This window comes from Homarus americanus, unplaced genomic scaffold (assembly GCF_018991925.1).
Source record: "Homarus americanus isolate GMGI-L3 unplaced genomic scaffold, GMGI_Hamer_2.0 scaffold16430, whole genome shotgun sequence".
NCBI lineage: Eukaryota > Metazoa > Arthropoda > Malacostraca > Decapoda > Nephropidae > Homarus > Homarus americanus.
In genome coordinates, this window is record NW_024729259.1 from 7,555,330 (window position 1) to 7,567,944 (window position 12,615).

The window sequence follows — 12,615 nt, forward strand, 5'->3', positions numbered from 1 at the left end:
ATTGTAGGTGATGTGAAGCAACGGTTAATTAGGACGTCAGTTTTCGGGGTATACCTGTACAGTGATTCCCTCGGTTAACGATTTACCTTCCATAAGATTCTTATCTTCGGTTAACGAACAAACCCTCGATTAACGAGTTTCTTACGAGTGCCCCTCAACGTGTTTTCGCTTGCATTTGGCGGTCCACCAGCTGTAGTATTAGTCTGTCAATACAGTAATCGGTTCTAGGGCTTAAACTCTTTACTATTTTAGTAAATATCAAGAAGTTTATACTACAGGTTGTACCTCTCTAGTCCGGCAACCTCGGGACCTGACCGGTGCCGGACCATGGAAATTGCCGGACCATGGAAATTCACCCTTTTCCTGGATAGATAGTGACTTGTGCTTATGCTTGGAAGCACTAGCACCACTTTCTCTGCATCATGGTCTCTTTGAAGACATATTGAAGGGTTAAATGTCGTATAGTAGCTTCTCAAATTTCGCGAGTTTTTAATTCTTAACGTATTTTATTGGAACACAAAAAAATAAATAAATAAATAAAAATTTTGACGGCGGAAACTTGAATTTCGACGGGTTTGAACGGCCCGCCAACGTGCAGACGACGGGCATAATCGTGTAAACAGCGTCATTTCTCTTATGTACAAAAGATTCATTATTGTTTATTACTGAATGTCTTTTTTATTGAATTAATGTTTATGTGTGCAAAATGAGCAATACAATTCATTAATAATACGTAGAATATTAAAACACACGAGGAAATGACACAGCATTGTTTTCGTTGATTACAAAACCAGTGACTGACTGGTTCTACATATAAAACTGAAGAAAATAAGACCTTGGCTGTAGCTGTAGTAAAATTAATATGGTTGTTTTAAGTAATGTTATTTAATGTTAATAAATGGAAATAAATGGAACAATAGAAGTAGCTAACGATAATGGTAAAGAAAAAAGAGATCGCGTATGTAAGTGGGCATGCGAACACGTGAAAACATATCGTCATTACTTTACATAAGAATATGAAAGCAACACTTATTTACTGTTCATATATATTTTAATTTATGTTTCTGAATTTCTTTTTATTGAATTAATGTTTGTGTGTGCAAAATTAACAATACAATTTATTAATAATACGTGGAATATTAGAGGAGACGAGATGGCTGCCGGCATTGTTTATGTTAAAGCTTACAAAACCAGTGACTGATTGGTTCTACATATAAAACTGAAGAAAATAAGACCCTGATTTTAGCTGCAGTAAAATTAATGTAAAAAAATTAATATGGTTGTTTGAAGTACCTGTAATGTTATTTAATGTTAATAAATGGAACAATATAAGTAGCTAACCATTAATGGTAAAAAAAAGTGAGACTGCGCGTATGTAAGTGTGCACATGTGAAAACATATCGTCATTACTCTACATAAGAATATGAAAGCAACACTTATTTACTGCTCATATATATTGAAGGGTTAAATGTTGTACTCTGTATAGACAAGCAGAGAGAGAGAGCAGCCGAACTGCCGGATGTAAACAAACCTTAATTTCCCGCGGCTTTTTTTTTTTAAGGGGATTAGCCCACCCGGGCATAGGTCACTGACCCACATTGGGGCCTGAGGGGCAAAAATTTAATACTCCTGTAATAATAATAATAATTCAGATAAAAAAAAAAAAAAAAAGCTGCCTATCTACCTGTTGGACAAACTAAAATCGTTCCGGACCACGGGAGTTTCCGGACCACAGAATGCCGGACTAGAGAGGTACAACCTGTATTCAATAATTTTAAAAGTTTAATATTAAATTTTTTAGTAATTTTAACAATTATTGAACATAATTGAAGTACTGGAAACTAGTTTTATGCGCGCCAAACAGCCTGTCAACACACCAAACAGGCGTCAGTCTCTCTGTCTTTTCACTGGAGGTAACATCTTGCTTGAGACTCTTCAACTAGACGCTTTTTTTCTGTGTTTCCAAGCAAATTATTGGTCATTTTGAAATTTATTTTACATATTCACAATATATAATCTTTAATTACACCAAGTGAACTGATATTTTATGGGTGAAATGGCGCCGTGGGGTGACTTCTCTTCCACCCCAATGCCTTCTCTTCTCCCTTCTCTTCCACCCCCATTCTAATACCCATCATCATCCAGGAGCCTTCTACATACACACTTCAAAGTAAGTTTACTTTACTACCTTTTTTGTTGAGTTTAGAAAATTTTCGGTGAGCTGGAACCAATTACCCAAAACCCATTGAAACAATGGTTTCGGTTAACGAGCAACCTTCTGGAACGAATTGTGCTCGTTAACTAAATTTCGGTTAACGAATTACCTTCCATAAGAATATTCAATTCGGTTAACGAATTCCTTACGAATTTTTCCCACATGTTTTCTGCCTGCTCACCAGCTGTAGTATTAGTCCTCTAATACAGTAATCGGTTTTAGGACTTAAATTCGTTACCATTTGATAAATATCAAGAAGGTTGTACTATTCAATAATTTTCCAAGTCTTATGTTAAAATTTTTTTGTCATTTTAACAATTATTTAACATAATTGAAGTACAGGGAACTAGTTTTTAGCGCGCCAAACAGCCACTTGACTCACCCAGAATGGCGTCGGTTTGTGTCCCTGCTCAGCGGAGGTAGCATCTTGCCTGAGACTCTCTTGAACATAAACTATTTTTACATTTTTACAGTACAATTATTGGTCATTCTGAAATTTATTTTACATATTAACAATATATAATTCAGTGCAGTGTTGATTTAAAGAAAATAATCTTGAATTACACCAAGGTAACTTAAAGTTTTATGGGTGAAATGGCGGCATGAAGCATGGGGTGACTTCTCTTCCACCCCCACTGCCTTCGCTTACGGTATCTCTTCTCCTCCACCCCCACTTCAAATTCCCATAATCATCATCATCAACCAGGAGTCTTCTACATGCACACCTCAAAGTAAGTGTACTTTACTGCATTTATTTTTAGTTTGTATGTAATTTTCGGTGAGCTGGAACCAATTACCCAAAATCCCATTGAAACAATGGTTTCGGTTAACGAACAACCTTCTGGAACGAATTGTGTTCGTTAACCGAGGGACCACTGTACAATACTGGGCTGTACGGACATATTTAGGTTCATTGTCCTAAGATAAATTGCACTCCCATTTTAAATCACTCGCTCACAAAATTTACATACATACAATATTCACTCTAAATTTAAAACTAAAATTATTTCTAATATAAATTGTGCATGCACCAATGTTTTCTTTATTTTGTTATTTAAGAAGTAAAATACGTAATGTTCAACGGAGTTTGTGTGTGTGGAAGCAAAATTTGACCTAGTCTACTGATTGGCCTAGGGCAGGGGTGGGGGAAACCTTTGAACCCGGGGGTCTGTTTAAATTCACAATTTTTTTTTTAGCCACATTATTTTTAAGTTAATAACAATCTCTGGATATTTTTAATTCAATCCTACAACAACCTTGGGTGGGGCAGGAAGTAATGAATTTTTCCTATGCATTTGCAGAGGGGGATTAAGGACATATACAGTACAATATAGTTTTTTTTTATTTCATCTATATACTGTACATGTATCAATTTATATTTCTGATGACTTTCCTTTCAGGACTTTCAGGATTTGACAGGTGCTTATAATATAGAATTCTGTATTTTCTTGATATATCTGCCAATAACCACCTACTGTATACAACACAAATAAGACTATGCAAACATTTTTATTTTTTTTTTAATTTTACTTGTTAGTTTAGCAATCAGATGAGTGAAACCATGCACATACACTTGAGATACAAGCACTAGTAAAATGAGGGTTGTCTTAGCAATTGTTACAAGCAGGAAAACAGAGGAAGAAAATGATACAATGGCATGATTATGGCAAGCACAGTACAGTATTGGATAATGAAATGGCTGAGTGCGATCAATGCCCTTATCAAAAATTCTAAGCTGAAAAGGTGACTTAATTGTGGTAAATATGCAGTATAAAAAGCACTGATTATCAAACTCAATACAGTAGATATCAACCACTTAAGGCTGTACACAAACTTTCATTTTGGTTTATTGGCCCAGTTTCTAGTTATTAAAAAAAAATAAAAAATCCGTACTGACTAATATGGATAACACTATGTGCCACATAGTATCGATAGTGAAAACATAAAAACATGATTTGCTTATTGGGCAACAAAGAGGAGCTGCTGTGAAAGTGTGATGACAGAGAAGATATAGCCACTTTGATGTACAATACACCCTACTGGTACATTACTCTCACTAGTCTCATGCAATTGCTTCCTTCCATAACGACAGCCTAATACCTGAAACAGTGAATTTCAGTAAATCATTTGAAAACGTCTGTTTCCAAAATCTGGAGTGGACTGTTAGCACCTTCCATTTTTAGAAGTTTAGTAACTTCTTGAACTCTTGCACCTGCTGAATGGGTTTCACTCTCAATGCCCTGGATTAACACTAGCTTTTCTTTTGCTTCTTCAAAGTTAGCCATGCGAGATTCACTTAGAGTATCATTGAGGACCTTCTGCTGTTCTCCTAAGACCAAATCAATATCCTGGAGCTCCTCTTCCAGCTTGGCGTGCAAGTATTTCTCCTGTAAGCATATTCATATTGTAATTGCACAATTTTGCATGAATTTGTTTGCGATACATTCAATACCGATATGTACACTTCAATCAGAAACAGGTGTGAAATGGTTGAAAAGGACAAAGCAGAGTTCAAATTGATTTCTGAACAATTCCTAAGTAAATCTGATCAGCTTCAAAAGTACAAGTGATCACTCCCTACCTGCACTTGATCATCTAAAGATCTATACAGTAATTTTATCCTGATCTACAGTTCTATTAAATCAAGGCTAAAAAATACAATGAAAGAGGATATTCATAAAAATATTGTACTGCACTTACATTTTTTAATTCCATGTGCAATTTTTCAATTTCTGTATTCACTTTAATAATTTCTGAAGTTGATGGTTGAGTAGCTTGTTCCATATCAGTTGGTAAAAGAATGTGAGGGGGCACATTCATTATGCTCTCCAAGATGTGTGACTGTGGGGGAGCAAGTCTTGTCTCAAAAGATACCAACACAATGGAATATAGAATCATCAAAGCCAAACTCAACCTTATCTATACTATCTTAATCCAACCTACAGTAATCAAACCTGACCAAACCCAACCAACCCTTACCTAATTAAACATAATTTAACATAACTATCTCAACATACCTACTGGTAACCCAATGTAATCATACATAACCCAACCTAATTCCAGATCTCAGCTAACCAAACCTAAGATTTATTTCTTAAAATATGGCTTACCCAAGTCTATAACTTTGGGGAAAAATTCTTGAGTTACCCAGTTCTGGGCAGTTACCAAATAGGATTTCATGATGAAAAACTTAGTTTTCAAAACCCAAAGCACATAATTTTACAATACAAATGGCAAGTTTACACTTTACTAGAATATTTATATTGAATGTTAGACGCTGAATTTCATTAATTCTTCATTAACTTTTGAGAAAAATCCAAGACTTTCTGATCATCACATTCATCAATTTATTTTCCAAAGTTCCCAAAGAGACACACTGGTGTTTGTAAGTGCCACCAGAAAATAACAATACTTACCTCAAATTTCTGAAATGTCTTAGTAAAATTGGTGTCTGTCTGCTGACGAAGTAGGTTAATACCCTGCTGAACTTCTTCATGTGGCAGACCCTCTCCCTGGACCTGACAAGAAGATAATTACAATAAGTAAAGTTATATTCAGCACACTAGAAGGAAAACTTCTTACAGTGTTCTCTCATCTCTTTCTGCATTTGTGTTGTGTGTTGAAGAGGGCACTGATTGCAGAAAGTACTGGACTTTAAATTTGGGGAAAATATCAAGAATTCAAAACTTGGGTAGCCAAGAATATCAGAGGCAGCTCATATTCCATTTATAAAACTTAATTCCTTCCCACTGAAACTGGGTGACTCAGGAAAACCAATCCTTATGAGAAATTGAAATTAATTAATTTGCACTATTTACACTCAAAGAGATCCAGGTTTGATGCTGAATCATAAATGGCATGAGCAATACATGACAATACACCTCACTCAATGGAAAGAACTACAATATTTTCAATGACATCTCACCCAAATACAGTACGTACCCAGTAATAAACAATAAACACTCTTCCTGTAGTTTGTTCACTTGTGTTTTTTTTTTAGATGAAGACTAAGTGAAGCTTATTAAACACAGTACTGTAGTATATATCTCCTCACACTAAAGTACAGTACACTTGGCATTCATTGACTAACCTTGGATAGGTGGCTCTCAAGGTGATCCACTGCCTCACACAGTCGATCAAGGATAATTCCCTTTACTAGAAAAAATACAAAATTGATGTATATTTTGACTAAATATAATGCTATTTCCACTGAAAAGTAACAACAGTGTAAAGTTAGTTTCAATTAGCAATGCATGTGTTTCTACTGCAGGGCTCTCCAAATAGGGTCCGACTAATTACCCAAATGTAGCCGCAATGAAGCCAAATGATGGTCCTACATGAATAAATCGGACTGCCAATTACTTCTCGACTAGTATTTGGTGTCACAAAGTCAAAAAAATTGGAAAACTTAATTTAATCTGAGTTAATAGATCGCGTGCATGTACCGAGGGAGCGATTAATTACCCAAATGAACCCAAATGTAGCCGCAATGAAGTCAAATAATGGTCCTACATGAATAAATCGGACTGCCAATCACTTCTCGACTAGTATTTGGTGTCACGAAGTCACAAAAAATTGGTAAACTTAATTTAATCTGAGTTAAAAGATCGAGTGCATGTACCTAACCTAACCTAACACAACTCGGATTAAATTAAGTACCAATTTTTTGTGACTTTATGACACCAAATAATAATCGAGAAGTGATTCACAGCCCGATTTACGCTTGTAGGACCATCATTTGACTTCATTGCGACTACATTTGGGTAATTAGTCGGACCGCTCCAAATATTCTATCTCAATAGGCATTGATAGTACAGCACAGGACCTGTAATACCATTGCCTACCTGCACTACAGGTATAGTCAACCAGAGATATATCAATCCCACCCTGGCTCTTGGTCTCGCAATTTTACCTGGTAATAATTGGCAAAGTAGGGTTGTATGCAAAAACCAATTCCTACATTAACGCCCTTGTTAGGTTCCTGAAAACCACGACTTTAAACGAAAATGATATAAATAGGGGTTATGTTCCTTGGGTACATTTCTGATCAAAATTTTCTCACAATTTGCCATAAATGTTTCACTCTCCCCTTCTTCTTGTTTTAAAGTTTCAATAAACGTAGAGCTTTTGCCTGTATGGAAAGTAACAAACAGAAAGTTTTGTTGATGTTGATCCTCAATCCACTTGTTCAGTATTCTTTCTATATTTTTCATAATGTCACTTCTTTTACGAGTTAATTTTGTAGCATATAAAGGAGTAACACTTTTAGCACAATTTGATATCCGCATTTCCACAAATAGTTCTTACCTACAGTTGTAGGCTGCAAACCGACAGCTCTTGATATGTCCACAGCTCAATGTCCTTCTTCAAATCTCTTTACCACACCTAATTTAACTTCGAATGTAACATTTGTCCTCTTTCTGTGACCACAACTAATAATGGTGCATAATGCACTTTAGCACTTATTGTTCTAGGACTCACATAAATTTATAATTGGATTTTAAGCAAATGAGTTACTTGTTTTGTGGTTTATTTTGGTCAATTTATTGCAGTTCACCATTCTTTCTTTGGGTATTAGAAATAAGTGTGTGTAAAAAACAAAGAAAACATAGAAAATCACCTAAAACCAACCTAACCTAATCAGGTGGTCCAAGGGGGGCAGAGCCCCTGATTAGGTTAGGTTAGATAGAATAGTGCACTAATATAAAAAGACCTTTATTTTCTTACACTATTTTCATAAGTGAGTTTTGATATGATAATCATTCCTTGTGCAAATGCTTCGTTTGGTAGATATTTAGGCACCTAAGGTGCGGTGGTTTTGTTAAGGTTACGTTAGGTTAGGTTGTGTTGGGTCGGGTCGGGTCAGGTCAGGTCAGGTTGGGTTGGGTTGGGTTAAAATAAAATAAAAATCCCAGAAATAAGGAACTAACACGGGTTTTGCCAAATCCAAGACTGACCACAACGCAAAACATATAACAATTACCTCCTTCCAGAAACGAAGACGGCGAGAATTCAAAAAACTGAGCTTCGTATTGCTCATTTCGCATATCTGACCTCGAAGCCATCACGAAGCAGTAGGAGAAAAAAGGTTTTAGTGCCCAGTTGTCGCGGCGCCTTCTTTCAAAAAACGTACAAAGGTGTTTACTGTTTGGCTGCCAGACTCCCAGCTCCCACTACTGAGTCCGGACTCCAGACCCGAGCCACTTTGTAGGTAGTAATGGAGCCATATTTCAAAGTAATAAAACCTGTTTATTCTGATAATGTATTATAATTACGCTGCTTATAAATTAAAACTACTATTATTCAAGTACAAAATAAATATAAAACCCGGGGGTACGGGTTCAGTGGCCACAGGCAAAATAATGATCTCTAACAGTCTAACCCAAGTTAATTTTTATAATATTTATAAATAGTTATTAATATGTTTAACTTGTGTATATATCACACGTGTTAAAAAGAATCTGGCTCCATCATTTGAAATATGGCTCGTTAACCCAAGCGGCTAACGAGCTGATTAGTCTCAAATTCCTATGTAACGGGTTTGGGTGTGGGGCTCGGTAGTGGTACCTATGAATATTTATACACCAACTGTAGTTTCATATACTAAATATTACATACATAGTTGGTCAGTATACAACAACAGGAGCTGAATATAAGATATTTTGCCAGATAAAAGTTCCCGGTCTGTGGTAGTAACTAAACGTTCCGTTCCTCCTTTTCTTTAGCCATATTAACTCACAAAACCATATTCACGATAATAAACAATATTTCTGATGTACTTAAATTTATCCACCAACAGCAGTATACGCGCTGAATTAATGTAAATTTGTATGAGCTGACTGAAGTAAAGGGGAACACAACTTAACTACTTATTATTTTCATATCCTATTGTAAATTTACTTACTTATTACAGTTCGATAATTTAGATGTTCTGGTGACTACAAATTCAGTTTAAATATATTATGAAATAAATATTTGAGCACGGGGCGTACTAAATCTTGTTTAGGCACGTAATGACCATAACAAATACTGTGCCCCCATGAGGAACAACACGTGTGGAGTGAAGACATTGTGGCACATCAACTAGTTAAAGGTAACCACAGCAGTAATGTACAGATTATTTGTTAAAATATTACTGGAGGGAGCATTCACGGGTCCGACCAATTACCCAAATGTAGCCGCAATGAAGTCAAATAATGGTCCTACATGAATAAATTGGACTGCCAATCACTTCTCGACTAGTATTTGGTGTCACAAAGTCACAAAAAATTGGTAAACTTAATTTAATCTGAGTTAATAGATCGCGTGCATGTTGTAGGGTTTCGTGGTATAAATGTTGTCTAGCACTCAGGATGGATGGAAACTCTAAGGTGGTTTTCTTATATAATATAAGTTATATGATAGACAGTCTGGTGCTGGAGGTGCCGTGTGGTGAGGAGCTGCTCAGTAGACACGTTCGGTGAGTAGCGTGTTGAAGGAGGTAGATGTGCAGGAGCTTCATTAGAGAAGATGTTGCCTGTTGCTGGCCTCCTGGTTGAATGAGAACGGGACAGCAGGAGCTTGCTTGGAGGAGGTGTTGCGTGTTCAGGAACCGAGAGCAGAATGAGAGCTGGTTGGTGAGGAAGCTCAGAGAAGGACAGCTGGTGGGTCGCCATGCTCGCTGGTGGGAGCGAGGACCGCCAGGCAGGCGGAGGAGAAGCGAAGGCCGCAAGGCAGCGGCGGAGGAGGAGGTGTTCCTAACTTAACACAACTCAGATTAAATTAAGTTTACCAATTTTTTGTGACTTTATGACACCAAATAATAATCGAGAAATGATTCACAGCCCGATTTACGCTTGTAGGACCATCATTTAACTTCATTGCGACTACATTTGGGTACATTTGGGTAATTACTCGCTCCCTTGGTACAAGCACGCGATCTATTAACTCAGTTTAAATTAAGTTTTCCAATTGTTTTGACTTTGTGACACCAAATACTAATCGAGAAGTGATTGGCAGTCCGATTTATTCATGTAGGACCATTATTTGACTTCATTGCGGCTACATTTGGGTAATTAGTCGGACCCTATTTGGAGAGCCCTGCGACTACATTTGGGTTCATTTGGGTAATTACTCGCTCCCTTGGTACAAGCACGCGATCTATTAACTCAGTTTAAATTAAGTTTTCCAATTGTTTTGTGACTTTGTGACACCAAATACTAGTCGAGAAGTGATTGGCAGTCCAATTTATTCATGTAGGACCATCATTTGGCTTCATTGTGGCTACATTTGGGTACATTTGGGTAATTAGTCGGACCGAGCATTCACGGCTAAACTATGTCTCACTTAACAAAACTGGACAAAAAAGGAGGTTGGCAATACTCTAGAGTCAGGCGTAGATTTTTATTTTATATATATATATATATATATATATATATATATATATATTATATATATATATATATATATATATATATATATATATATATATATATATATATATATATATATATATAAGAACATAAGAAAGTGGGGTACTGCAGGAGGCCGACTGGCCCATACAGGGCAGATCCTTTTCACACCCATCCCAGCACTTCCATGTGCCTATCCAACTTCGTCTTGAAGCTCCCTAGCGTCCCCGATCCTACTATAGCACTCGGTAGCCTATTCCACATATCCACAACTCTATTACCAAACCAGTGCTTGCCTATATCCTTTCTGAATCGGAATTTATCTAATTTAAAGCCATTTGTTCTAGTTATTTCGTTATTACTGAGCTTCAGAACATCTTCCATTTTACCCTTGTTAATCCCACTTACCCACTTGAACACCTCTATCATATCTCCCCTAACTCTACGCCTCTCTAATGAATGCAAGCCTAAGCTTTTCAGTCTTTCTTCATATGGAAGGTTTCTAATATTATGGATCATTTTTGTCATTCTTCTTTGTACTCTCTCCAAAGAATCTATGTCCATTCTATAATAAGGACACCAGAATTGAACCGCATAATCCATGTGTGGCCTCACTAATGCTAGGTAAAGTTTCAAGATAACGTCAGCAGTTCTGTTACTCACACTCCTAGATATGAACCCAAGAATCCTGTTTGCCTTGTTGCGAACGCTAATACATTGTTTTCTAGGTTTCAAGTCGTTGCTAACAAATACACCTAGATCTTTTTCACAATCTGAGTTTTCTATTTCCGTGTTACCTAGTTTATACTTAACGTTTGTATTCGTCTTCCCTATCTGTAGTACCTTGCATTTATCAGTATTAAAATTCATTTGCCAGTCTACTGACCACTCATATAAGGTATCTAGATCTCTTTGAAGGTGTTCAAAGTCACTGTCTGAATTTATCACTCTCCCCATTTTGGTATCATCTGCAAATTTACTAATCCTACTAGTTATACCTAAATGAAGATAATTAATGAATATAACAAACAGCAGAGGGCCTAATACAGATCCCTGGGGAACTCCGCTTTTGACCGCACCCCAGTCTGACTTAAATCCATTTATGCTGACTCTTTGTTTCCTGCCAGTTAACCATGACCTAATCCATTTTAATAATGATCCACCTATTCCATGTGCTTCTACCTTCCTTATCAATCTCTCATGAGGGACTCTATCGAATGCTTTACTGAAATCTAAATAAATTATATCATATGACTTATCATTATCTACCGCTTCATATACTTCTGAGAAAAAGCTAAGCAAATTTGTGAGACAAGAACGTCCCTGGGTGAACCCGTGCTGAGAAGAATGAATTAAGTTGAATGTTTCAAGGTGGCTTCTGATTTTTGTAGCAATAATTGACTCTAGCAACTTGCCTATGATTGACGTGAGACTAATGGGACGGTAATTTGATGCAATTGATTTATCACCTTTTTTGAAAATCGGAACTACATTTGCAAGTTTCCAAGCTTCTGGCACTAGGCCCGATTCTAATGACTTATTAAATAAAACTGCTAATGGATTACTCAACTCATCTCTACATTCTTTTAATATTCTAGCATATACCTCGTCTGGACCAGGCGATTTATGAGGCTTCAGTTTGTTAATTACATTAAGCACATCGTTACTAGTAATATTGATATTCATCAACATATTTTCTATACTGTCGTTATATACCTTGGTGAACTTCTGGAACTGTATAGGGTTTTCTTATTCAGAATACGGAGCGCGAAATGACTATTTAACGTACTACTACATTTCCCTTAACTCCATCATCAGTCATTTCTCCTCCTGTCAGTTTTAAGGGGACCTATTGGTATCTCTAACCTTGATTTATACAGCGATAAAAAAGCTTTGGGGGTTATTTTTTCATCTTATTTCATACCTTGATTTCATATAATTTCTCTTTTTTGCTTTCCTAATTTCTGTTTTTACCTGTCTTGTTAGGTTCTGATAGTAACCAAGCAAGTG

At 36.5% G+C, this 12,615-nt stretch overlaps 2 protein-coding genes across 4 annotated transcripts in view; one reads left to right on the plus strand and one right to left on the minus strand.

The window, feature by feature from the left end:
- Positions 1–3,539: 3,539 nt before the first annotated feature.
- Positions 3,540–8,437, minus strand: LOC121866496 (protein MIS12 homolog). The gene is made up of 5 exons (XM_042366227.1): positions 8,199–8,437; positions 6,306–6,370; positions 5,632–5,733; positions 4,916–5,056; positions 3,540–4,602 (listed from the first exon to the last, which is right to left on the minus strand). Exons 1-5 carry the CDS (start codon positions 8,278–8,280, stop codon positions 4,339–4,341), a joined length of 654 nt encoding a protein of 217 aa, XP_042222161.1. The 5' UTR covers positions 8,281–8,437; the 3' UTR covers positions 3,540–4,338.
- Positions 8,438–9,244: 807 nt separating this feature from the next.
- LOC121866497 (protein RRP5 homolog) overlaps positions 9,245–12,615 on the plus strand; it is a 33,389-nt gene continuing 30,018 nt past the window's right edge. For 2 of the 3 annotated variants that reach the window (XM_042366230.1, XM_042366231.1), the window contains exon 1: positions 9,245–9,308. The gene's annotated coding sequence lies outside the window, so the exon portion shown is untranslated. The remainder of the gene's footprint in view (positions 9,309–12,615) is intronic. The other variant, XM_042366229.1, reaches the window with a different exon arrangement.

Excerpts from the sequence above, each read along its gene's own strand:
- LOC121866496 (XM_042366227.1), bottom strand. The coding sequence starts at position 8,280 with ATGGCTTCGAGGTCAGATATGCGAAATGAGCAATACGAAGCTCAGTTT. Across the intron at positions 6,371-8,198 it reads GTCTTCGTTTCTGGAAGGAG|TAAAGGGAATTATCCTTGAT; the intron begins GTAATTGTTATA and ends TATTTTTTCTAG. Across the intron at positions 4,603-4,915 it reads TGCACATGGAATTAAAAAAT|GAGAAATACTTGCACGCCAA; the intron begins GTAAGTGCAGTA and ends ATATGCTTACAG.